At 47.1% G+C, this 25,174-nt stretch overlaps 1 protein-coding gene across 1 annotated transcript; it reads right to left on the bottom strand.

The window, feature by feature from the left end:
* Positions 1-12,689: 12,689 nt before the first annotated feature.
* LOC149461926 (uncharacterized) lies at positions 12,690-22,924 on the bottom strand. Its single transcript, XM_089677754.1, has 3 exons — positions 22,786-22,924; positions 13,341-13,438; positions 12,690-12,944 (listed from the first exon to the last, which is right to left on the bottom strand). The coding sequence occupies exons 1-3, from the start codon at positions 22,922-22,924 to the stop codon at positions 12,690-12,692; spliced, it is 492 nt and encodes a 163-aa protein (XP_089533880.1).
* Positions 22,925-25,174: the final 2,250 nt, after the last annotated feature.

The raw sequence follows: 25,174 nt of genomic DNA, 5'->3' as shown, positions 1-25,174 counted from the left end.
CAGGGACCATCAATGCCATCTATGTATGGCTTGGATGTCTCCCATATTACTAGGAGTCCATAAAGCACATGACCACAACAAGATATAAAAGCCCACTCACTATCATGGAACTTCAGACTGCAGGAACTTCAATCCAGTCACATTGTTCATTTTTTGCACATAAGCACCAAGTTGATAGTGGTGGATCACTTGCAATAAATGGGAGCATGGGGGAGGGGAGGGGGGAGGAATAGAAGAAGGAGAAAGAGGAAAGACCGTAGTCAAGGAGTAGGTATAAGAAGTAAGGGGGAGGGGGGTTCTCCACAATTGGGGGTATTCACTTGAGGTGTAACCACACAGCACAGAGTGGGCAGGGAGGCCCCAGGCACAAGAGTCCGGAGATATAACAAGATTTGCACAGGGTGGATAAACAATATAGGAAAGCGATTTTAAAATCATTGACCTTTCCAGAGTGCTTGGAAGCAGTTAAAGATTTGTATTTATCTGCCTCTACATTGGCCCTGAAAGCATTACATTCTAGAAACAATAGACAAGATGATCATTGTGATGGACTGATTAAAGCTTGGTCCCAGCTCTCCAGAAAGGAGCATAGAGATCTGAGATTATGTTGCCCTATGGAAGGAAATTCATGGAAAGGATATTGAATAGAGATAGACTGAACACCCCCCTGTTTGGTTCACAATCGAACATCCAAACCTACAGAGTGTTCAACCACAAACTTTTAACGTGAACAATATACTGAGCGGCATCTTCCAGCATCTGAGTATGTGGTGAGATCCCGCTCAGTTACTACATTCCGGCATGAGTTATATATTAGACAGTCGATCCCCATTTGTCAGTACTAGGTCTAGAATATGATCACCTTGGGTTGGACTTTTTACTGTTTTAGAGAGCCCCATTCAGTTCTTCCATTACATCCTGCTCCTGCTTGTAATAGCAGTTTGAGATTTCCAGTTAATGTCAGGCGTGGTGACGTCACCCATAATGAAAACCTCCCCCTTCATTGCCATTTGAGTTATCTCATCAATCAAGAAGTCATTCTAATCTTCAGTCTGTCCTGGGGGTCTGTATATGACACCAATTCTAAGGGAAGATCCCTCTCTGGTTGGAAGGCAGACCCAGAGGGTTTCCAGTATTTCATTTGTTGTTTGAATTAATGTTCTCCTTATGCTATGTCCTGAGCAACATGAACCTCACATTTGTTTCAGCCTGCTGGGGACAGAAATGATCCTCAACAATGACATCTCTGCCCCCATTTCTCAGTTTAAATGCATGTCCAAAAACCTCCTAAATTCCATAGTAAGGAGCTGAGCGCCCTTGTGTGAGGGATGCAGACCATCTCTATTGTACAGCTCAATGTCAGACCACCTGATGGCATCATGACTAACAGAACCAAAACCTTCAGCTTTGCACCAATCCTTTCACTAAACATTGGACTCTGCTATGCCAAGTACTTCCTCTTGTTGTCCATTATGGACAGGTAAGACCTCTGAAAATATAACTGTACACCCTAATTGTTGAAGATCCTGTCCCAAATACTGAAATTCCTGTACAGAACACACATCATTCTGGGACAATAATTTGTGCCAAGGTACATGACACCACCAACGTTGCACTCTTCACTAGCTTTTTTGACAATTTTTAAAATACTCCTTTTATCTCTTCTAACAGTAGCACCAGGTAGACATCTAACTTCCTTTGACACTTCAGCATGATTTCCTAAAGAAACACCTCTTACAACTGAATCACCAACAAGAAGATGGCTTCTCCTTTTAGGAGTCTTTTCCACAACACTTGCCTGGAATGGAACCTCAGACAAAACAGTTTCTTTTGGCAAAGCACTTTTGTTCTCAGGGTCCTACTTCCTATCTCACAATCTTCTACATTTGCAACCTTTGGATCTGCTTCTAGCTCAGAGAACCTGACCCAACAGTTGTCCACACCGCCCTTCTCCTGCACAGTCTTTGAGGAAGAGGCGGCTTTTTGCAGGGCAGTTCAACAGAACAAATTGGCTAAGATGGCCTCCTGATCTCAGACTGCAGGGCACCAACCAATGAATATAGACAAGCAATGTCATCACGTAGGCTAGAAATCTGCATACAAATGGGACAACATCCCAGCTTCCAAAAAGCACCACGAAAAACAAATGCCAAACAAGTACTGCACTGAACTAAACCAGACATTTTAAAGAAGATTTTTCTCAAACTGAAACACAAATACTAACCAAAGATAGCCGGCTGTTTCCAAACTCCTACAGTTTTCATCTCCTGCTGATCACACTCAGCACTTCTGTCCTGCTGCACTCCTGCACTTCCGACAAGCAAAGCCTACGGAGTCAACTCTACAGAGCTGTTGTCCCTCTGAAATACAACACTAATTAGGCTCCAGTTAGGACAACAGGTCACCTCTCTTACACACGCTAATTGACAACACCAGGTAGTCTGCACATGCTAATTGAGAACACCCGGTACTCGACACACACTAACTGACAACACCCGGTACTCGACACACACTGACAACACCCGGTACTCGACACACACTGACAACACCCGGTACTCAACACACACTAATTGAGAACACCCGGTACTCGACACACACTAATTGAGAACACCCGGTACTCGACACACACTAATTGAGAACACCCGGTACTCGACACACACTAACTGACAACGCCTCATACTCAACACACACTAACTGATAACACCCAGTACTCGACATGCTAATTGATAACACCCCGTACTCGACATTCTAATTGATAACACCCCGTACTCGACATTCTAATTGATAACACCCCGTACTCGACATGCTAATTGATAACACCCGGTACTCGACATGCTAATTGATAACACCCCGTACTCGACATTCTAATTGATAACACCCCGTACTCGACATGCTAATTGATAACACCCTGTACTCGACATGCTAATTGAGAATACCCGGTACTCGACATGCTAATTGATAACACCCCGTACTCGACATGCTAATTGATAACACCCTGTACTCGACATGCTAATTGATAACACCCCGTACTCGACATGCTAATTGATAACACCCTGTACTCGACATGCTAATTGATAACACCCCGTACTCGACATTCTAATTGATAACACCCCGTACTCGACATGCTAATTGATAACACCCTGTACTCGACATGCTAATTGAGAATACCCGGTACTCGACACACACTAACTGACAACACCCGGTACTCGACACACACTGACAACACCTGGTACTCAACACACACTAATTGAGAACACCCGGTACTCGACACACACTAACTGACAATGCCTCATATTCAACACACACTAACTGATAACACCCCGTACTCGACATTCTAATTGATAACACCCGGTACTCGACATGCTAATTGATAACACCCGGTACTCGACATGCTAATTGATAACACCCTGTACTCGACATGCTAATTGATAACACCCGGTACTCGACATGCTAATTGATAACACCCTGTACTCGACATGCTAATTGATAACACCCGGTACTCAGCACACACTGACACCATGTCAGGAATGGATTCAGCACTGGTGGTGGGACTCTCCTGCCGTGTGGGCTGCAGTACCAGAGCTGACCAGCGGGTGCTCTCAGCACTGGTGGTGGGACTCTCCTGCCGTGTGGGCTGCAGTACCAGAGCTGACCAGCGGGTGCTCTCAGCACTGGTGGTGGGACTCTCCTGCCGTGTGGGCTGCAGTACCAGAGCTGACCAGCGGGTGCTCTTAGCAGCCAGAAGCTCACAATCAGCCAAACCTGGGGCTGATTACAGAAAGGTGTATATAAGGCATGACCAGGCCTGTGCTCTGAGCCTTGGTGTATGTCTCCCCATGTGCCCCTGTATCCTGTTCCTAGTTCCTGTGAGAAGATACCTTGTTGCCGACCCTGCCTGATCCTGATTCCTGTTGACCGTCTCCTGTTCTGACTACTGGCTCATCCCTGACCATCCTTCTGCCTGATCCTCTGTACTGCGCTGTCCGTGAGTTACTGAACCCGGCTTGTGACCTTGACCCATTCTCTGCCTGCTCCTTTGATACCTTGCTGCCCGCACGTTGCTGACTTGGCCCGTCTGACCACGCTCACTACTCTGCCATCCATCCATCCTGCACGGATCCAGCCGTACCTGCACATACCTCTGGCGGATCCCTCTATCACTAGCAGGTGTGCTCAGGGGCCGCGACCTGGTTCCTGTCTGCTCCAAGTCCATCCCCACCATCAGGGGCCCTGGTGAATAGCAGACTGGGACTTAGACTCTGCGCCCTGGGGAATCCTGCCCTGAGGACCACTAGAGGTACCACCAGATGGTCGTTACAGAACCCTACGGCCGGCCTGACCATTCCACCTCTCCAGCCCTGACTACGCCTGTGTTCCTGCACCTCCTAAGATTAGTGGAAGGTTAGTTTGCTCACTGTGCGTTTATATATATCTGGGTGGCTAATAATAACCTGTATTATACTATACCTGAAACCTGCGTTTCCCTGTGTCAGTCCACACCTTTCTGGTCATTCCTTGATTCCTGACATCACACCAAGGCCTTTCCTGACCAGAAGTGGCTGCACAGGGAAGCCATCTTGACTTGTTGTGAAGGATGCATCCTGATGAGGTTATATATTTGTCTATGCTAGTCTTTGATGACAGGGAATATGCCTATCAGACTCTGCGCGAGTATACCCGGGATCAGCTGCTAGAGTGCATACGGGTCGCTCATTCCCTAGTAGGTCAGGACCTAGAGCTCTCTGAGGTGCAACCATTGATTCAGGCTTGTATTGAGTTGGCTTCATCTAGTACCCCTGAAAGCAGGGATGAATTTCTTCCTCCATTCAGGGCGAGTCAAGTAATATCACTGGTATGGTTGTTGGAGGATGATCCGGATTGCTTCTTGGAGCATTATTCAGCATATTCACCACAGGTGCTAAAGAAGTGTATAAACGCAGTGCAAACTTTGATCAGACAAGCCTTGTGTAAGCTGAGCGTTGTCCAACCCTTACTGCAGACATGGTCAGACTTGTTACACCCAGCCTCAATCAGCTTGCAACGAACCAGTCCTGTTTCTCATCATTCCTCTGCTCAAAGCTCTTTTCCTGCATTCCCGACAGCACCCCCAGTGACAGCCCCCCCAGTGACAGCCCAGTATACCCAGCAATCTGCCACATGTCAGTACCCTGCTCCCACTCACTGTACCATCCTGCCAGTTGACTCGGTGCCCGCTGTCGTACCAGTTGACTTGGTGCCAGTTGACTCGGTGCCCGCTGTCGAGCCAGATGACTTGATGCCTGATGATTCGGTGCCAGTTGACTTGGTGCCCGCTGTCGTACCAGTTGACTTGGTGCCAGTTGACTCGGTGCCCGCTGTCGAGCCAGATGACTCGATGCCTGATGACTCGGTGCCCGCTGTCATGCCAGTTGACTCGGTGCCCGCTGTCGAGCCAGATGACCTGATGCCCGAGGACCCAGTGCCCGCTGTTGAGCCACATAACCTGATACCTGATGACTTGGTGCCCGCTGTCGTGCCAGTTGATTCAGTGCCCACTGTTGTGCCAGTTAATTTGGTGCCTGCTGTCGAGCTTGGTGACCCGGTACCCGCGGTTCTGCTAGAAGGCTTGGTGCCCGCTGACGTGCCTGGTGACTCTGTGCCCGCTGTCGTGCCAGATGACTCGGTGCCCGCTGACGTGCCTCTGCCCGCTACACAGCCCAACATGCCAGCCCCTGATGTCCAGTTAAACTGGCCGATAACTGATACCCAGCCTGCTCCTGGAAATCCTGTGCCCGGTGACCTGCCTTCCTTGATTCTCCTACACAAAGAGAAGTCTACCAGCAGAAAACCCAGCCAGCCGGTTTACTCCGGCAGTAGGATATTCAGCCAGTTACCGGACCCGGGCGGTGGAACATTTTGCCCACTAAGGACTGTTTGGAGCGTCCTGAGGCCGCTCCTTGAGGGGGGGGTTCTGTCAGGAATGGATTCAGCACTGGTGGTGGGACTCTCCTGCCGTGTGGGCTGCAGTACCAGAGCTGACCAGCGGGTGCTCTCAGCACTGGTGGTGGGACTCTCCTGCCGTGTGGGCTGCAGTACCAGAGCTGACCAGCGGGTGCTCTCAGCACTGGTGGTGGGACTCTCCTGCTGTGTGGGCTGCAGTACCAGAGCTGACCAGCGGGTGCTCTTAGCAGCCAGAAGCTCACAATCAGCCACACCTGGGGCTGATTACAGAAAGGTGTATATAAGGCATGACCAGGCCTGTGTTCTTTGCCTTGGTGTATGTATGTATCCCCCATGTGCCCCTGTATCCTGTTCCTATGAGAAGATACCGTGTTGCCGACCCTGCCTGATCCTGATTCCTGTTGACCGTCTCCTGTTCTGACTACTGGCTCATCCCTGACTATCCTTCTGCCTGATCCTCTGTACTGCGCTGTCCGTGAGTTACTGAACCCGGCTTGTGACCTTGACCATTCTCTGCCTGCTCCTTTGATACCTTGCTGCCTGCACGTTGCTGACTTGGCCCGTCTGACCACGCTAACTACTCTGCCATCCATCCATCCTGCACGGATCCAGCCGTACCTGCACATACCTCTGGCGGATCCCTCTATCACTAGCAGGTGTACTCAGGGGCCGCGACCTGGTTCCTGTCTGCTCCAAGTCCATCCCCACCATCAGGGGCCCTGGTGAATAGCAGACTGGGACTTAGACTCCGCGCCCTGGGGAATCCTGCCCTGAGGACCGCTAGAGGTACCACCAGGCAGTCGTTACAGAACCCTACGGCCGGCCTGACCATTCCACCTCTCCAGCCCTGACTACGCCTGTGTTCCTGCACCTCCTAAGATTAGTGGAAGGTTAGTTTGTTCACTGTGCGTTTATATATATATATATCTGGGTGGCTAATAACCTGTATTATACTATACCTGAAACCTGCGTTTCCCTGTGTCAGTCCGCACCTTTCTGGTCATTCCTTGATTCCTGACATTGGGTCTCCGCCTGCAACACCCTCCCCAAATGAGGCGATTGGTTCTCTGCTTCAAGGAGACACCCTGCTGAGTTCCTAGAAAGGCTGTTATGCTTGGAGCAGAAAATTAAGTTGAGTAGGTTGGGTTGAAGTTGAAGAATCCTCCCTTTTAACATCGGAACTAACTTTGGGAGATAAGGCACCCTTTTGGCTCAGGACCTTAAATCTGCTTAACCCAGGACTTTTGGCAAGTACTCTACCTCCCCAAATTTCTTTCTGTTATCTCTTTGCTGTGTTATTGCTCTCTGTATTTATATATATAAACCTCTATATATCTCTGTCTACAGTGACCGTGGTATATAGACGGTTATCCAATCATCATAGTGTTATAGCTGATATTGCAGAGTTTCCTCTTTCTCTGTACAAAAGGAGGTGGTGGCAGTGTGAAGGGTTAATTGTGTAATTAACCTGACCCAGTAACAATCACTCTCAGGCTGCAGGTACACAGATTGTGGTCCATTAGCTAGAAAATCTTTGTGCAGCTGGGCGTGGCATTGTTATGCATGTGACAGCGTGGATTTAGATTGGCCAGTCCTTCGGTCACGATTTTAATGAGAAGGGCTGGGGTCTGATGCGATTGTTACAGGCTACTCCAAGGTTAGAAGGGGGACTCCAAGGTTCAGTGTTAGTGGGGCACCCTGAGGTTCAATGTTATTAGTGGGGTACCCTAAGATTCAGTGTTATTAGTGGGGTACCCTAAGATTCAGTGTTATTAGTGGGGTACCCCAGGGTTCAGTGTTATTAGTGGGGTACCCCAAGGTTCAGTGTTATTAGTGGAGTACCCCAGGGTTCAGTGTTATTAGTGGGGTACCCCAAGGTTCAGTGTTATTAGTGGGGTACCCCAGGGTTCAGTGTTATTAGTGGGGTACCCCAGGGTTCAGTGTTGGGACCCTTACTTATTAATATATATATAAACAATATGGGGTGTGAGATTATAAATCCCATTCCAGTCTTTGCAGATGACACCAAGCTGTGCCGGGGAATAACGTCCTTACAGGATGTCTCCAACTTACAAGCCGACCTCAATGCTCTGTGTAATTGGGGGGCTATGGGGCCAATGAGGGCTAATGGTGATAAATGTAAGGTTCTGCACTTGGGGGGGGGGGGCTAAGAATATGCACCATACATACTAGGGGGGGTACAACTGGGGGGGCAATGGTGAAGGATGGGGGGGGTAAAGGGTGAAAAATGATTTGGGGGTCAATGGTGGATACAGATCTGGTGGGGTCAATGGTGGATACAGATCTGGTGGGGTCAATGGTGGATACAGATCTGGGGAGGGTCAATGGTAGAGAATGATCTGGGGGGGATCAATGGTAGAGAATGATCTGGGGGGGATCAATGGTAGAGAATGATCTGGGGGGGTCAAAGGAGAAAAATCTGGGGGGGGAACAATGGTGGAGAAGGATCTGGGGGTTCTAGTAGATCACAAGCTTAACCACTTGAGCACCTAAGGATTTACCCCCCTTAATGGCCACGCCTTTTTTTGCTGTTTGGCACTGCACTAATTCAAATGATAATTGCGCGGTCATGCAATGCTGTACCCAAACAAAATTTACGTCCTTTTTTTCACACAAATAGAGCTTTCTTTTGGTGGTATTTTATAACCTGTGCGCTTTTTATTTTTTGCGCTATAAACAAAAAAAACACGAAAATTTTGAAAAAAAAACGTTTTTCTACTTTCAGCTATAAAAAATACAGTTGTGTCCAAAATTATTCAACCCCCAATGCTGTAAAGGGGTTTAGGGACTATAGTGTACATTTGGAATTGTATTCAGAATCAAATCCTACAAGGACGTTGTAACTACCCAAATGCAACTAAAATGACATCAATTGTTTATGTAATACAGTAGTAAATGGTTCTTATGTGGTTTCTTCATTGCCACAATTATTCAACCCCTTAAAGACTACCACTCTGAAGAACAGAGGTTCATACAGGTGCTTTCCATCAGGTATTGAAAACACCTGTGGATGTCACCGAGCAGCAATCAAGCATAATAAGCACCAATTAGGCAGCTTTAAAATGACTGTGATACTCAGCTCCTTCTAGACATTTACTGGTGTGGTTACAAACATGGTGAAGGCAAGAGAATGGTCCAGGAAGACAAGAGAAGAGGTGATTTCTCTTCACAGGAAGGGCAATGGCTATAAGAAGATTGCAAAGATGTTAAACATACCAAGAGACACCTTAGGAAGCATCATTCGCAAATTCAAGGCAAAGGGCACTGTTGAAACGCTACCTGGTCGTGGCAGAAAGAAGATGCTGACTTCGACTGCTGTGCGCTACCTGAAGCGTAGAGTGGAGAGAAGTCCCCGTGTGACTGCTGAGGAACTGAGAAAAGATTTGTCAGATGTGGGTACAGAAGTTTCAGCCCAGACAATAAGACGCACACTGCGTAATGAAGGCCTCCGTGCCAGAACTCCCAGGCGTACCCCCTTGCTGTCTCCAAAGAATAAGAAGAGTCGACTGCAGTATGCCAAAAGCCATGTGGACAAACCACAAAAGTTGTGGGATAGTGTTCTGTGGACTGATGAAACAAAATTAGAACTGTTTGGGCCCATGGATCAACGCTATGTTTGGAGGAGGAAGAACAAGGCCTATGATGAAAAGAACACCTTGCCTACTGTGAAGCATGGTGGAGGGTCAATCATGCTTTGGGGCTGTTTTGCTTCTGCAGGTACAGGGAAGCTTCAGCGTGTGCAAGGTACCATGAATTCTCTTCAGTACCAGGAGATATTGGATGGAAACGTGATGCAGTCCGTCACACACCTGAGGCTTGGGAGACGTTGGACCTTTCAACAGGACAATGATCCCAAGCATACCTCCAAGTCCACTAGAGCATGGTTGCAGAGGAAAGGCTGGAACATTTTGGAGTGGCCATCGCAGTCACCAGACTTAAATCCGATTGAGAACCTCTGGTGGGACTTAAAGAAAGCAGTTGCAGTGCGCAAGCCTAAGAATGTGACTGAACTGGAGGCCTTTGCCCATGAAGAATGGGCGAAGATACCCGTAGATCGCTGCAAGACACTTGTGTCAAGCTATGCTTCACGTTTAAAAGCTGTTATAACTGTAAAAGGATGCTGTACTAAGTACTAAGATTGAATGTCACTTGGGGGTTGAATAAAACTGATAATGCTGTGAGCACAGAAAAGACATTTGTGGTTATTTCATTATAACTGTTATGTTATATTTGTCTGACCTACAAGTGCCTCTTTAATGTAAATGTAAGCAAGATGACTGAATGATCAAAAGCAATGTCAAACTGGCCAAAACACTCAATTTCAGTGGGGGTTGAATAATTTTGGACACAACTGTATATCGTAAACTCAAAGTTAGTCATAAATTTAAGCCAAAATGTATTCTGCTACATGTTTTTGGTAAAAAAAAATCCCGTGCATTAGCAGGCAAACTGGCGCTATCTGGGAGGGGCGCTAACACTATCGGAAGTCACCAGTGACACTAATACAGTGATCAGTAAAAATCTGTTCACTGATCAGTGACACTGGTGACAGGGCAGTGAAGGGGTTAACTGGGGGGGGCGATCAAGGGGTTAAATGTGTCCTAGATGTGTTCTGTTAGTGTAGTGCTGTTTTACTAACTTTTACTGTGTCTTCTTCTCTGTCTGGAACGGAATGTGTCCAGGCAGAGAAGAATGACATCATATCCTGCCCTGTGTAAATGTCAGAACAGGACAGGGACCGATCATGTGATTTCAGCCAGAAATCACTGGCTGAAATCTAATGATTGATCCTTCCTGGATCGAATCGTGTCACCCGCGAGTCGGCGGGAGAGCGCGCGCGCGCCCCCTACCCGCAAAAGTGTTGGGAGCGCGGAGCCCATTTTAAAACGTGCTTTTGCGCTCCACTGCCGCCCTGCACACGTATATATACAGTGGCAGGGCGGCAAGTGGTTAATAATGGCAGCAATACAAAGCTGCGGGTTCTAAAGCGAGAAAAATCCTCTCTTGTATTAGGAGAGGTATAGACTCCAAAGAGAGAGATATCACCCCCCCTCCCCCCGGGTACAAATCATTAGTAAGACCTCATCTGGAATATGCAGTTCAGTTTTGGGCTCCAATTCACAAAGAGAACATTGGGGAACTGGAGGAAGTACAGAGAAGGGAAACCAAACTGATACGAGGCATGGAGGAGCTCAACTATGAGGAAAGATTAGAGGAACTGAATGTATTCTCTACTGAGAAGAGGAGATTAAGGGGGGATATGATCTCCATGTATAATACATAAGGGGGATATGATCTCCATGTATAATACATAAGGGGGGATATGATCTCCATGTATGATACATAAGGAGGGATATGATCTCCATGTATAATACATAAGGGGGGATATGATCTCCATGTATAATACATAAGGGGGGATATGATCTCCATGTATAATACATAAGGGGGGATATGATCTCCATGTATAATACATAAGGGGGGATATGATCTCCATGTATAATACATAAGGGGGGATATGATCTCCATGTATAATACATAAGGGGGGATATGATCTCCATGTATAATACATAAGGGGGGATATGATCTCCATGTATAATACATAAGATCTCAATGTATAATACATAAGGGGGGGATATGATCTCCATGTATAATACATAAGGGGGGGATATGATCTCCATGTATAATACATAAGGGGGGGATATGATCTCCATGTATAATACATAAGGGGGGGATATGATCTCCATGTATAATACATAAGGGGGGATATGATCTCCATGTATAATACATAAGGGGGGATATGATCTCCATGTATAATACATAAGGGGGGATTGCTGTAGGAAAGTCCTGGATTCTTTCTTGGATACACAGAATATAACTGGATATAACATTTATAGGGAAAGTTGATCCAGGGAATATCTGATTGCCTCTCGGGGGGTCAGGAAGGAATTTTTCCCCTGCAGGAGCAGATTGGATCGTGCTTTGCTGGGTTTTTGCCGTCTGGTGGATCAGCTGTGGGTGTCGGATTATAACTTTTATTTTTAATGGTACAACTAGATGGATGTCTTTTTTCAGCCAGACTAACTATGTAACTATGTAGGTCCCACACCGCTGCCTCCCATCTCCTGAGACTGCACTCAGTGACTTGGGTCTGAGACACTACAGACATATCCCTCCACCCGGCACAGCCAGCAGATAACAGAGAAGGTCCCCTGGGAGAGTCAGGCACAAGGCAGGAGACCCCAGTCACATGTCCTGGGTGCCTACATTATGCAATGCTTATAGGAAAAATCCACATTTTGCTGCCAGCTGAACCCCAGAACCTCCATAAATCCAGTCTAGAGACATAAATTGTGTCTGCAGCACAGAGAAGGAAGATTATCCGAGAGAAATCCAGGAATACAGGACGGGGAACACAGCTCAGGAAAGTGACCAGGGGATTACAGGCTGATATCACCCAGTCCCCGCCCTACTCTGGACCAATCAGTGAGCAGTATGGGTGGAGGAATGGATTTAGTGTTCATGACCCACCTGTGCTGATCTCTGTAGGAGTGTCCTCCTCTATAAATGTCCCCGTTATTCCATCCTCCTCCATAGACTGCTGATCATCCCTCACATACGCCTCTTCTTCTTCTGCTTTCACCTCAAATTCTATATCGATTGGATCTCCACTCTAAATCAAGGAAATGAGAGAGAATATCATCTGTAAAATATAAGGTCACATAAAAAATCTACACATTGTCTATGAGTCCATGTTCTAGATGCTCCATCCCACCAACCTTGTAATAGTGAGGGATGGTGTGACCTTCCTGTGTGGAATCCCGGGAATACAGAGGACGGGGACATCTCTCTGGTGGGTTCCTGGTATTAGGTGGCTCCATCATCTCCTTGTGTCCTTCCGAAAACTCCTCCATCACTCCATACTCCTCATCCTCCTCTTTATACTCTTCTTTAACATCAATATTATCATCCCCAAGGATTCCACTCTGAAAGATATAATAAAACATTCATTGTAACAAACATGCTGTGTATAAATCACAACTACCAATAATTGTCATCATCTACCTGATGATGGTGAGGGATGGTGTGACCTTCCTGTGTGGAATCCCGGGAATACAGAGGACGGGGACATCTCTCTGGTGGGTTCCTGTAGCTGGATGACTCCACCATGGTGTCCTGGTACAGATCTTTGTGTTCTTTTAGAAGCTCTGACTCCTCCATCCCCGCATCCTCATCCTCCTCCTCTTTTATCTCTTCTTTAACCTCAACTTTAGGATCTCTCAGGTTTCCACTCTGAATATATAATAAAAATGACATCAATGGTAACAATGCAGATAATGTACAGATCCTAATGATACTATCAGTGATTGTTCCTCATCTACCTGATGATGGTGAGGGATGGTGTGACCTTCCTGTGTGGAATCCCAGGAATACAGAGGACGGGGACATCTCTCTGGTGGGTTCCCATGACTGGATCCATCTGTAGGAAACACACACACTGACTGAATCCATTGTTTCTATGTGTTTATCAGATGATGGGGGATCTAGGTGGATCCTCCGTACTGCTCTCTCCTTTACAATAAAGTCTCCTCTTACCCGGTGATGTGAGGGGCGGCTGATTGTCCATCATGACGTCCTTGTAGAGATCCTTGTGTCCTTCTAAATACTCCCACTCCTCCATGGAGAAATAGACAGTGACACCCTGACACCTTATAGGAACCTGACACACACAATGATACAGTCACCATCCAGACACATCCCTTGTCTGTTACTGGAGAATGTCCCAGAATTCCCGGCACCGCTCACCTCTCCTGTCAGCAGCTCAGTGATCTCTCTGGTGACTTCTAGAATCTTCTTCTTCTTTCTCTCTTCTATCAGGGAGGGAGGTGGAGGCAATGTGATGTCATATGATCTCCAGACTTCACAGGAGGAAAACTCTACAACTGAACACAAAGAGACACATCAAATGATATTCCCAGAATCCTCCTCACTTCTCCATTCAGGTCTCCATTTTATTAAAGCCCCACTTCAGGCTGAGGTATAATTTCCCCCCACAGGACCCCCACACCACACAGGTTAAAAGGAATTCTGACGTCATTATACACAACGCAGGACCAACAGTTCTTTTTTGCTTATGAGGATGCCAAGGGTTCCCCCACATCCTAATACCATAGAATAAAAAGAAAGGAGCCAAATGGAGGGACATTGGGAGGAGGAGCTGTGAGGTCAGTGTGATGTCATAGGATTCTCTGACTCTGGATGGAGGGACATTGGGAGGAGGAGCTGTGAGGTCAGTGTTATGTCATAGGATTCTCTGACTCCGGATGGAGGGACATTGGGAGGAGGAGTTGGGAGGTCAGTGTGATGTCATAGGATTCTCTGTCTCTGGATGGACGGACATTGGGAGGAGGAGCTGCGAGGTCAGTGTGATGTCATAGGTTTCTGACTCTGGATGGAGGGAGATTGGGGGGAGGAGCTGCGAGGTCAGTGTGATGTCATAGGATTCTCTGACTCTGGATGGAGGGACATTGGGAGGAGGGGCTGTGAGGTCAGTGTGATGTCATAGGATTCTCTGACTCTGGATGGAGGGACATTGGGAGGAGGAGCTGTGAGGTCAGTGTGATGTCATAGGCTTCTCCACCCCCCACCACTTATAAAAGTGGTATAATCCTTTGATATAGACTGATAAGGTAAGAAAGTGATTGGTGGGAAAGGTGACACAGCTTCACAATGAGGAGAATGTTCCGGCCCCGGAAGTGGGGGAATGTTCTGCCCCTGAAGGGGTTAATCTGGTTTCCCACACTATATATGTGTGTATCATCATCTGCTGGGGATAAAAGATGTCACAGTGACTATTGAGGAAGAGGACAGACATGACTATGGAGGAAGAGGACGGACATGACTATGGAGGAAGAGAATGGAAGTGACTATGGAGGAAAAGAATGGACATGACTATGGAGGAAGAGGACTGACATGACTATGGAGGAAGAGGACGGACATGACGGGGGGTTACTGGGTGTAAATAGGAAATAACATCTTATTACCTCCTCTGCTGCCACTTCCAGCAACGTCTCCTCTCAGCTTCCTCCCAACTCGCCTCTCGCCCAAAACTTCCTGTCTGTACCTGACATCACTTCCTGTTTGTATCTGACATCACTTCCTGTCTTCCATAGACACTTCCTGTGTGGGTAGAAGTGAGATCCCCACCTTGTGGAGCTCAGAGGAACTGCAGCCCCGAGAAGCGTCTGGTAGTGTGGCCCCGGCCTTGTGCTGGGTGTGTATGGACTGTAGATCCTTGTGTAGGGAGGAAATGACTCCTATCTGTGACTGCTGTAACCTGCTGACTGGCATCTCCTGTGAAATCTGACACTGGCACTGGATACACACAAGGCAGTCAGGGATTTCAGCCCCTCCCTTCTCCTCTCAGACTGTAACACAGAACCAATCAGAAGAGGTATTAAAGGAGCCAATGACAGGGACTTTCTCAAGCAGGAGGTGCAGCTGCAAAGCATTGTGGAATATGCAGTCCTGAACAGAAATGGCCTGATAATCTGATATGAGGGATGGAACTACAGAGACCAGCATGCTTAGTGAGAGCAGAGTGAAGGACTCCATCTTGTTTTTCCTGAGGGGAGGCAGTCTGCATGTGGCAGGAGACAGTCTGGACCTGGCAGAGAAGTGCTCAGGGTCAGTTCACTCCATGTTTAGGTATCTGCATCAGTCAGGGAACATCCAACCTGAGAGATGTGGCCTACAGTACAGTGCCTACACCGACAGTGTGAAGGGCTCATCGTGAGGTGACCACAGGAGCCGCTCATTTCCAGGACCATGGTTTGGGCCTTAGTCCCAGGATCTGGTGAGAGGGATTTTGCCCCCTGGCAGATGACAGGAACACGGCACACAGAGACATGACACTTCTCCCATACTCACCAGGCACTGGGTTGTGTAGATGGTCCTGCTATACAGACACAGTGTTTGCTTTGCTATACAAATTCTGCCACGGGATTACAATGATACTTTACCATAGGAGTGTAAGTGCACCAATGAAAGTGTCTCGCTGAAGACCCCAACATTCATCCTGTTACCAAGAGACTGAAGTTACTGGTGCCATACGGGCACGCGCATGCGTATTCAGGCCTCTATATTGCATGGTGTGGGAGGGAATAGCTCTACCTTGGAAAGTAGCTATGAAGCATCAGTTGGGCGCAGTGTTTGCCTATTGGGCTTGTGGTGTCGGGGGTTAGAAGGGAGAAGTCTGACACCACAGAGAGTCATCCTTCTGCTCTCCTCCTGCTTGGACATCATAGAGCTGAGTTTATGTAAAGGGGTTTAGACCCACATTGAGAGCGCCATGTAAGTGTTTCCTCTGCTCTTGGGGTTATTCACGGTTGGAATCCCCTGAAAGCAGCCTGAGTGTAAAAGTGAGTTATATTGCTTCCGGTCTCAGGATTTGCTGTTCTCTTGATTCACCGAACGTATACCTGTTGTTCATGTTTATTACTTCCCATAGAGGTCTTACAGTAAAGCTGATCTCTGTGTTTATTATACCGTGTGTGCTTTTCATTGGTCCTTGTACTTCACTATTGTCAGGGGTGTCAGTTGGGGCTGAGACAGTTCTTGGGGTTGGGAGGCAGAGTGGTGGAGTGAACAAACATACCCCCTTTGGGGGATCACTACACTTATAGAGGGGTCACCTCCACTCCCACCAAGGGGGACAGAAATATATGACTGCCTAGTCCAGCCTTTCCCAGCCAGGGGTCCTCCAAAGGTTTCTCGGGGCTCCTTCAGCAATGAACAATCCCTGTGTGAATCTGTCAGATTACAAGTCCCCATTATCTGGGTAAGGGGGTGTCAATCATCGCACGTCCCTGACATTTACAAATCTAGAGAAGAGTTTTAAATTGCCAACAAATTACATTTCCCTCCCAGATTCCTTTTTACACTCAGCCGATGCGGGGCCGCTGCATTTTTCAAAGTCCTGCTTGTCACATTTTTAGTGCAGGTTTGCTGTGGTAAAATAAAAGCCACACAAAAAAATGCACCTCCCCATTGAAATCAATGGACAACATGGCAAACCACATCAAAAATGCACCTGCCTTGTGTTTTTGGTGCAGTTTGTGAGTCACATGCATTGCCTGCATTTGTTGGGGGGTCAAAGAACAGCCTCATTCACTTCAATGGGTCACATTCAGCAGGAGATACACCCATCAAAAGTGACATCTGGGGGATAATTCCTGCTGTGACTGCGAAGACAACCATCACTACTGGGATATGTGTAGACACTGCCCACTGCCTCTGCAGATATAGGGGGCAGTAAAAGTTCAGCTCAACTGTGAGGTCTAACAATATAAAGGAAAACTCTGCTTCAAAACTAAATAAGTGTGGGGTTCCCCTTTAATATCCATACCAGTTCCTCATCCAACATTAGGAGAAGTATGAAGATGAAGGGGAACTCCACTTTAAAAATGAACTAATGATAACACGGTGTTATCTTATTGACAAATGGTGGGTCCCCCATATACCCCAGTAATGGTTGGCTCCCCCAAACTCCATTGTAATGGTGGGTTCCCCCACACACCCCAGCAATGGTGCCCCCCCGAACACACACCCTAGTAATGGTGAGCCCTCTCGCACACACCCAGGTTATGGTGGATTCCTCCATACACATAAGTAATGGTAGGTACCCCTGCATAGCCCAGCAATGGGGGTTTTCCCCACACACCCTGGTAAAGGTAGGTCCCCCCACACACCCCTGCCATGGGCCCATTAGCACACCTAGGATTGACACAGGGGGTGATGCCAATTAGAGGGGTGGGAGATTAGTGAACATTCTCTCCTGGATTCCCCCTTCCTTCATTGAACATTTTACTCCTGGATTTCCACTTCCCGTGGTGAACGTTCACTCCTTGATTTCTCCCTCCTGGAGTGAGCATTCGTTCATGGATCTCACCTTCCTTCAGTGAATGTTCACTTCTGGATCCCCCTTCCTTCAGTGAACATTGACTGGTGGATATCAGAGGATGGGAAGACATCAGAGGTCCATCAGATTCATCAGATGACAGGGGAGTCATCAGAGGTCCATCAGATGACAGGAGAGACATCATAAGTCCATCAGCTTCATTGTAGAACAAGGGAGACATCAGAGGTCCATCAGCTTCATCAGAGGACAGGGGAGTCATCAGAAGTTCATCAGAGGACAGGGGAGTCATCAGAGGTCCATCAGCTTCATCAGAGGACAGGGGAGTCATCAGAGGTCCATCAGCTTTATCAGAGGACAGGGGAGTCATCAGAGGTCCATCAGCTTCATCAGAGGACAGGGGAGTCATCAGAGGTCCATCAGCTTTATCAGAGGACAGGGGAGTCATCAGAGGTCCATCAGCTTTATCAGAGGACAGGGGAGTCATCAGAGGTCCATCAGCTTTATCAGAGGACAGGGGAGTCATCAGAGGTCCATCAGCTTCATTAGAGGATAGGCACACATCAGAGGTCCATCAGCCTCATTGGAGATGGGAGACATCAGAGGTCCATTAGCTTCATCAGAGGACAGAGGAGAAATCAAAGGTCTATCAGCTTCATCAGAGGACAGGGGAGACATCAGAGGTCCATCAGCTTCATCGTAGGACAAGGGAGACATCAGAGGTCCATCAGCTTTATTGGAGGACAGGGGAGTCATCAGAGGTCCATCAACTTTATCAGAAGACTGGGGAGACATCAGAGGTCCATCAGCTTCATCGTAGGACAAGGAAGACATCTGAGGTCCATCAGCTTTATTGGATGACAGAGGAGTCATCAGAGGTTGTCACGGATCCCACCCACATGCACACGGCCACAGAGACTAGCTAACAGAGGCGTGCACGTCTGGCCGTGACTTGGTGTAAAGAGGGAATGAGGGGGACTTATTTTGTCACAGCCCGCACTACCTCTCCTCTCATATTAGGACCCATGCAGTTTATGTTGTCTATATGGAGGAGGTGTAGGGTTAGATTCATCCTAGGCTCTAAGTGTTCCCCCTTGACCAACATCATTTTTAATCCAAGTATCCCAGATAGTCTGGCCATTGGTCGAGTCCATCCTTGGGCTGAGGTTAATCTATTCCAATTGAAACATTTGGTCAATCCCGTAATTCACAACCTTAAAGCCTTCCCTGACATTCAAAAAGCTGCTCGCATTCCACCCCATCAGTATTTTATCTACAGATACAACACATTTTTGCCTCCAAAGCCTCTTCTCTGACTCTTGAACAACCTACCCCTTTAGAGCATATCTGCATCCAAGGCCCACACCACCGGGACATCATTTCCGCTACGTATACATTGCTTGTAGATGTCGCCCTTTTTCTATTGGTTCTCCCCTTTATATGTGTAAATGGTCCCGTTTCCTTCAATGTGATATTGGGTTGGATCAATGGAGTAGGATTTGGGAGGCCTCTTCTAAATCGTCTGTGTGTGTAATGTATACAGAAAATCCTTCTAAGACCCCGATGTTTTGGTATCGGACCCCTGAGGTTCTCCATGATAGTAACCTGAATGTTTCCTCTGTTTGCTGGTGTTGTGGGACGGAAACTGACACTCTTTTCCACATTTTTTGGGATTGCCGGTCCATTGCACCCTTTTGGAGGAGGTCCTTACCCCATTGTGGTTACTTCTGCGGGCTCCTGTCCCTTTTGAGCCCATTTACTTTCTGTTGGGTCTACCTTTTTCGGGTCTCTCTAAATGTGCAAGAAAACTTTCCACCTACATGAGGGCAGCCAGGAGAACCATTCCCATGCATTGGCTGTCTTCTATGACCCCCATGTTACCGGCACTGATGAAGGTCAGAGCAGAAATGAGAAAGTTGGAGTACCTACCTGCTTTACACCCTGCTACTGTCCCTGCGCTGGAGGCAGTTCAGGACCCACGGGACACCTATGACACCGATCTGTCTGCTCCGATCGTTTGTGATTGATGGCCATGTCACTGTTTTGTATTGACATTGTATGTTCTTATGTACCTCTCATCTATGAGCTGCTTTATCAGCCTTCTCTCCCTCTCTGCTTTTATTTTACATTTACCTTTGTGACTGCTTGTTGTAATGTGTGACATAGAGAGGGAAATGGGTGCTAATAGGCTGTAGGAGATCTGCTGAGACATAGAGAGGGAAATGGGTGCTAATAGGCTGCAGGAGATCCGCTGAGACATAGAGAGGGAAATGGGCACTAATAGGCTGCAGGAGATCCACTGAGACATAGAAAGGGAAATGGGTGCTAATAGGCTGCAGGAGATCCGCTGAGACGTAGAGAGGGAAATGGGAGCTAATAGGCTGCAGGAGATCCGCTGAGACAATGAAATGTGTATGAAATGGATGGATGTGCAGACACTCCCAGAAGATGATGTCATTATGAGTGGATTGATATATATTTTTGCATTGTCCCCCCCAGAAGGATCAGGTTTGGCGGGATCGCTCTCATTAGCTATACATTTGTATTTTGTGTTCTGTGTTTGTAAGACTTTTCTATATGTAATAAGAGATGTTTGTTGAACAGTTGGTTACATAAGAGTTACATTTATTTCTTCTTCCTTTATTCAGTAATGTTTCATCTCCCGTAGTATCCCTGTAAGGTACATATTATACAGGAAGGGGGATTATGGGATGGATCTCGGGGCTGCAGTTCCTCTGATCTCCACAAGGTGGGGATCTCACCTATACTCACACAGGAAGTCTATATGGAATGCAGACAGGAAGTGATGTCAGGTACAGACAGGAAGTGATGTCAGGCACAGACAGGAAGCATATCAGAGACGTTGCTGGACGTGACAGCAGAGGAGGTAATAAGATGTTTTTTTCCTATTTAACCCCTGTCACGTCGGTCCTCTTCCTCCACAGTCACGTCGGTCCTCTTCCTCCACAGTCACGTCGGTCCTCTTCCTCCACAGTCACGTCGGTCCTCTTCCTCCACAGTCACGTCCGTCCTTTTCCTCCACAGTCACGCCCGTCCTCTTCCTCCACAGTCACGCCCGTCCTCTTCCTCCACAGTCACGCCCGTCCTCTTCCTCCACCGTCACGCCCGTCCTCTTCCTCCACCGTCACGCCCGTCCTCTTCCTCCACCGTCACGCCCGTCCTCTTCCTCCACCGTCACGTCCGTCCTCTTCCTCCACCGTCACGTCCGTCCTCTTCCTCCATAGTCATGTCCGTCCTCTTCCTCCATAGTCACTGTGACGTCTTTTATCTCCAGCAGATGATGATACACACATATATAGTGTGGGAACCCAGATGAACCCCTTCAGGGGCAGAACATTCCCCCACTTCCGGGGCCGGAACATTCTCCTCATTGTGGAGATAAATTCTAGTAATATGGTCCTCTAAACAAACAGCACTGACAATAAATAGACAAGACAAGGACCATCCTGACCATACATGGCCTACAAAGGGCAATGATGACACTACACAGGCAGCCAATGGGCAATCATTACACTATGCAGCCAACACAATGATGGAGTGCCGGGGTCAGGAGTATGGAGCATAGAGCCCCTTACATTGCTGCTCAGGAGGAAGGAAACATTCCTTTGTAACAGAAAATGTATATAAATCTGAGGCTCTTTTAGGAATGTCCGGGGGGGTTAAAGAATGAAAGGGGCTTTGGTGTCTCCAGACCAATCAGGTTTTATCCCGGACAGATTTATCAGTGACAACATTCTCCTTACATTACACATTAGTCAGGAGCCAATTTGCACTCCAGAGAAGTTTTGTTACTGAGTTTGGACACTAATAAGGCCTTCGATGGTGTCCTTTGGCCTTGTTTTCCTGGGTGCAGAGAATGGGTGTCAGTGATGAGTGTTTATCTGGTATACTCGCCCTCTATGACTCTCCCATAACAAGGATCAGACTTCCCGGCTGTAACTCTGACTTTGTTACATTGGGTAGAGGTACCCGTCAGGGTTGTCCTCTGTCATCCCTATTGTGTGCACTGGTGTTGGGACCTTTGGTGATTGCAATCAGATCACATTCAGACATCTCTGGTTACCCTTTATTGGTTTCACCTTTCAGAATCTGTATGTATGCTGATGATGTCATGCTTTTCCTCACCAACCCGTTAGTATCATTGCCTAATCTATGGGCGGTATTGAACGACTTTGCTCTAGTGTCAGGTCTGTTCATGTCACTAAATCAGTGGTTATGCCATCAATGTTCCTGATTCCCTGAGTGCCTCTCTCCGTAGCTCTTTTCCATTTCGTTGGGCCACGGATCGGATTTCCTATTTAGGTATCAACCTCACTCCCAGATACTCAGATATGTTTGCTGCTAATTACCCCCCATGTGTGTGGCCTCTCTCTACTCTACTGAAGGTTTGTCATGGGTACCCCATCTCCTTCCTGGGTAGAGTCACGGCAGTCACAATGAATATTCTGCCTAAACTACTTTATCTATTTACATCACTTCCAGTCTCCGTCTCGGAAATGTTTCTGGATCGCTTTCAGCGGCTGATTAACAATTTATTTGGTGTAATAAACGTCCACGTTTTACCTCATCAGTTTTGTACCGGTCACAACAGACGGGGGGCCTCGGTCTTCCCAATTTTTGGCTCTATTACCTTTCAGCGTGTTTTGCACAATTATCACAATGGGCGACTGTTAACTCCCAGATCCCGGGGGTTAGATTTGAATCTCAATCTATACGCCCATTTTATTTACCGGGTATTTTATGGTCCATAATCCTCCCTCGATCGTTAACTTTTTCTAACTCTGTTGTGGCCATTCATTGACACTTTGGTCTCGATGGAAACTTCAATGAAATCTGGTCTCTTCTGTTTCCCCGGGTGTATCGTTTTTTGGTGACCCTAACTTTAGTACAGCATTTTCTTCTCCTCAGGCGTTTCGTTGGTGGTACGATAGATCCTTTATTAGGTTGTCTGACTGTCAAAGTGGAGGATCTTATATTCCCTTTGATATGATGTGCGTACTTTTTGATGTTCCGCTTCGTGAATATCATCGTTATCCACAGATTAGACATTTTTTAACTCGCATTTTGGCCTTACACCTTCATCTCCGATTTCTGAACGTATGAGCCGTGACTCTCCCGGGGGCAAAGGTCTTATCTCTGATCTGTATCACCAATTCCTGGTCAGTCTCTCTCCCACACCTCCTTTATATAGACAAAGATGGGAAGCGGATAGTGGTATCACCTTTTCGGACGAGGATTGGGATTCCATGGTGGATAACATATGTAAGAGCTCTCCATCTGTTTCTGCCCGTGAGACGGCCCTCAAGGTATTAACCAGATGGTATTATACCCCGTCAAGGCTACACGTTTTGTACCCACAAACGTCCCCGTTATGTTTCCGGGGCTGCGGCCTCACCGGTACTTTGGTACATACGTTGTGGGCTTGCCCAACTTTATCCTTGGTGTGGTGCAGGATATCTGAGTTGGTGATTTCACTGGTGGGTGTTCCGGTACGTCTGACTATACAGTCTTCCTATTGGGAGCTCGTATCCCGGGGGTTCCTGATAATGTTATGACATTGATACATACTATTTGTATTTCTACTTTGTGGGCTATCGCCCTACATTGGGAATCTATCACTGTACCATTGGCCTCTGTGTTACATAGAGTAGATGCTGTGATCTCATGGAGAGAATTCATTATAACTTACTGGACAAGATGCACTTGTCTGATAGAAAATGGGAATCATGGAAGGTTCAGAGACATTTACTACATGAATAGTGGCATTCCATGTGAAGGTTGATTGACGTGTCCTGTTCACACATATATCATTCAGTCTACTTTTCCTTTATATTTCTCATGTACTTAGGATCTATTCTCCTTTCCTTTCTCTTCTTTTTTTACCCTTTCTATATGATGGTGTCTTTCTGAATTGTACGATTCAAGTGTGCCTTGTTAATACTGTACACATTGTTTGACGCTGTACTGTTATATTTCAGTCTACTCTTTGAAAAATAAAATCGTTTGTAAACAAAAAAAAAATGAAAGGGGCTTTATAGCAACTTAAATGTGAAATATGTGTAACATTGCGCTGTTTATCTCCTCCTCCCCTCCCCCGCCTGTCTCCAGCACCGCACCGGGACTAGCAGGGAGGGGAGAGACCTTGCAGTGTAATGAGAACCGATTGGCTGCTCCTCAGGAAAAGGGAGTGTCCGGCTTATCCTTTCTCCCTTTCACTCCCAGAGCTGTTTTTGCATTTTTTGCACATTTAAAAAATAATTTTAGCCCTAAAGATGACACAAATCCCCCAAAATATTGATTTTCTGAAAGTAGAGACTTTAGAGAAAATAGCGGCAGTTCTATTTTTTTATGTCACAAAATATTATCACAAAGTCTAGGAAATGCCAAATTTCAGCAAAAAATACACCCAAGTTAATTTCAGGGCACAAAAAAGCAATAAATGACCCATTTATGTGTAAAAATATAAAAGCCGAGGTTGCAGCGAGTAAATAGATATCCAACATGTCAACCCTTAAGTTGTGTGTGCTGAAATGGTGACAACCTTTAGTCCCGGTATTATCTATAGGTGACACATTTATAGCCCCTTCTAGGTCATCAGTATAGAGTACGGAGGAGGTCTGCTCCTAGAATTATCCTCTCATTCTGGTGTGACCGGCGATATGTAACGTGTATCACAATCAATGTTATCACGTGTAGGCGCTCCAGCGTGTGCTCTTACGTTTGGGCGTGCATATATGTGGGGGAGGGGAGCCTCAACATGTTTTAAGGGGAGGAGTTATGTACTTGGGTTTAACTTTAATTGTTTACAATTAAAAAAACATTTTTACTTAAGGGGACAAAGTCCTCTATGAGATGACTTTTGATGAGAGGTTCCCTTCATTGAGACATCCAGGGTCTAAAAGACCCCCAGTGTCTCCCCTGTACTCCATTGGATGTAATGTAGGGCACATCGCACCGCATTACATTCTTTGCCGTCCTCGATGGTCGGGAAATCTGTCATAACGTCGGTTCTGGGTCAGGACAAGAAGGGAGTGAACATGTCTGCTCTCCTCCATCCCCTCTACCCTCCGGGACCCACTGACCCGGGCCCACAGATGGGCAAGCAGAGCCAGGGAAGCATAGTAGGTATGGAAAAGGTTCACACACACGGGGTGGCAGAGGCTGGCACCTGAAAGGAGAGCCCTGCGGCTTGCCCTCAGCAGGGATAAAGATTAAACACAAAACTTGCCCGGCCCCCAGAACTACATGTCCCGGGCGTCGGGCGATGTAAAGTGACCA

Source organism: Staurois parvus, unplaced genomic scaffold, assembly GCF_062004578.1.
Source record: "Staurois parvus isolate SC_StPar_1 unplaced genomic scaffold, SC_StPar_1.0 ptg000191l, whole genome shotgun sequence".
Lineage (NCBI taxonomy): Eukaryota > Metazoa > Chordata > Amphibia > Anura > Ranidae > Staurois > Staurois parvus.
Note: the sequence above shows the minus strand (reverse complement) of the source record. Positions and strands in the feature narration are given on the sequence as shown.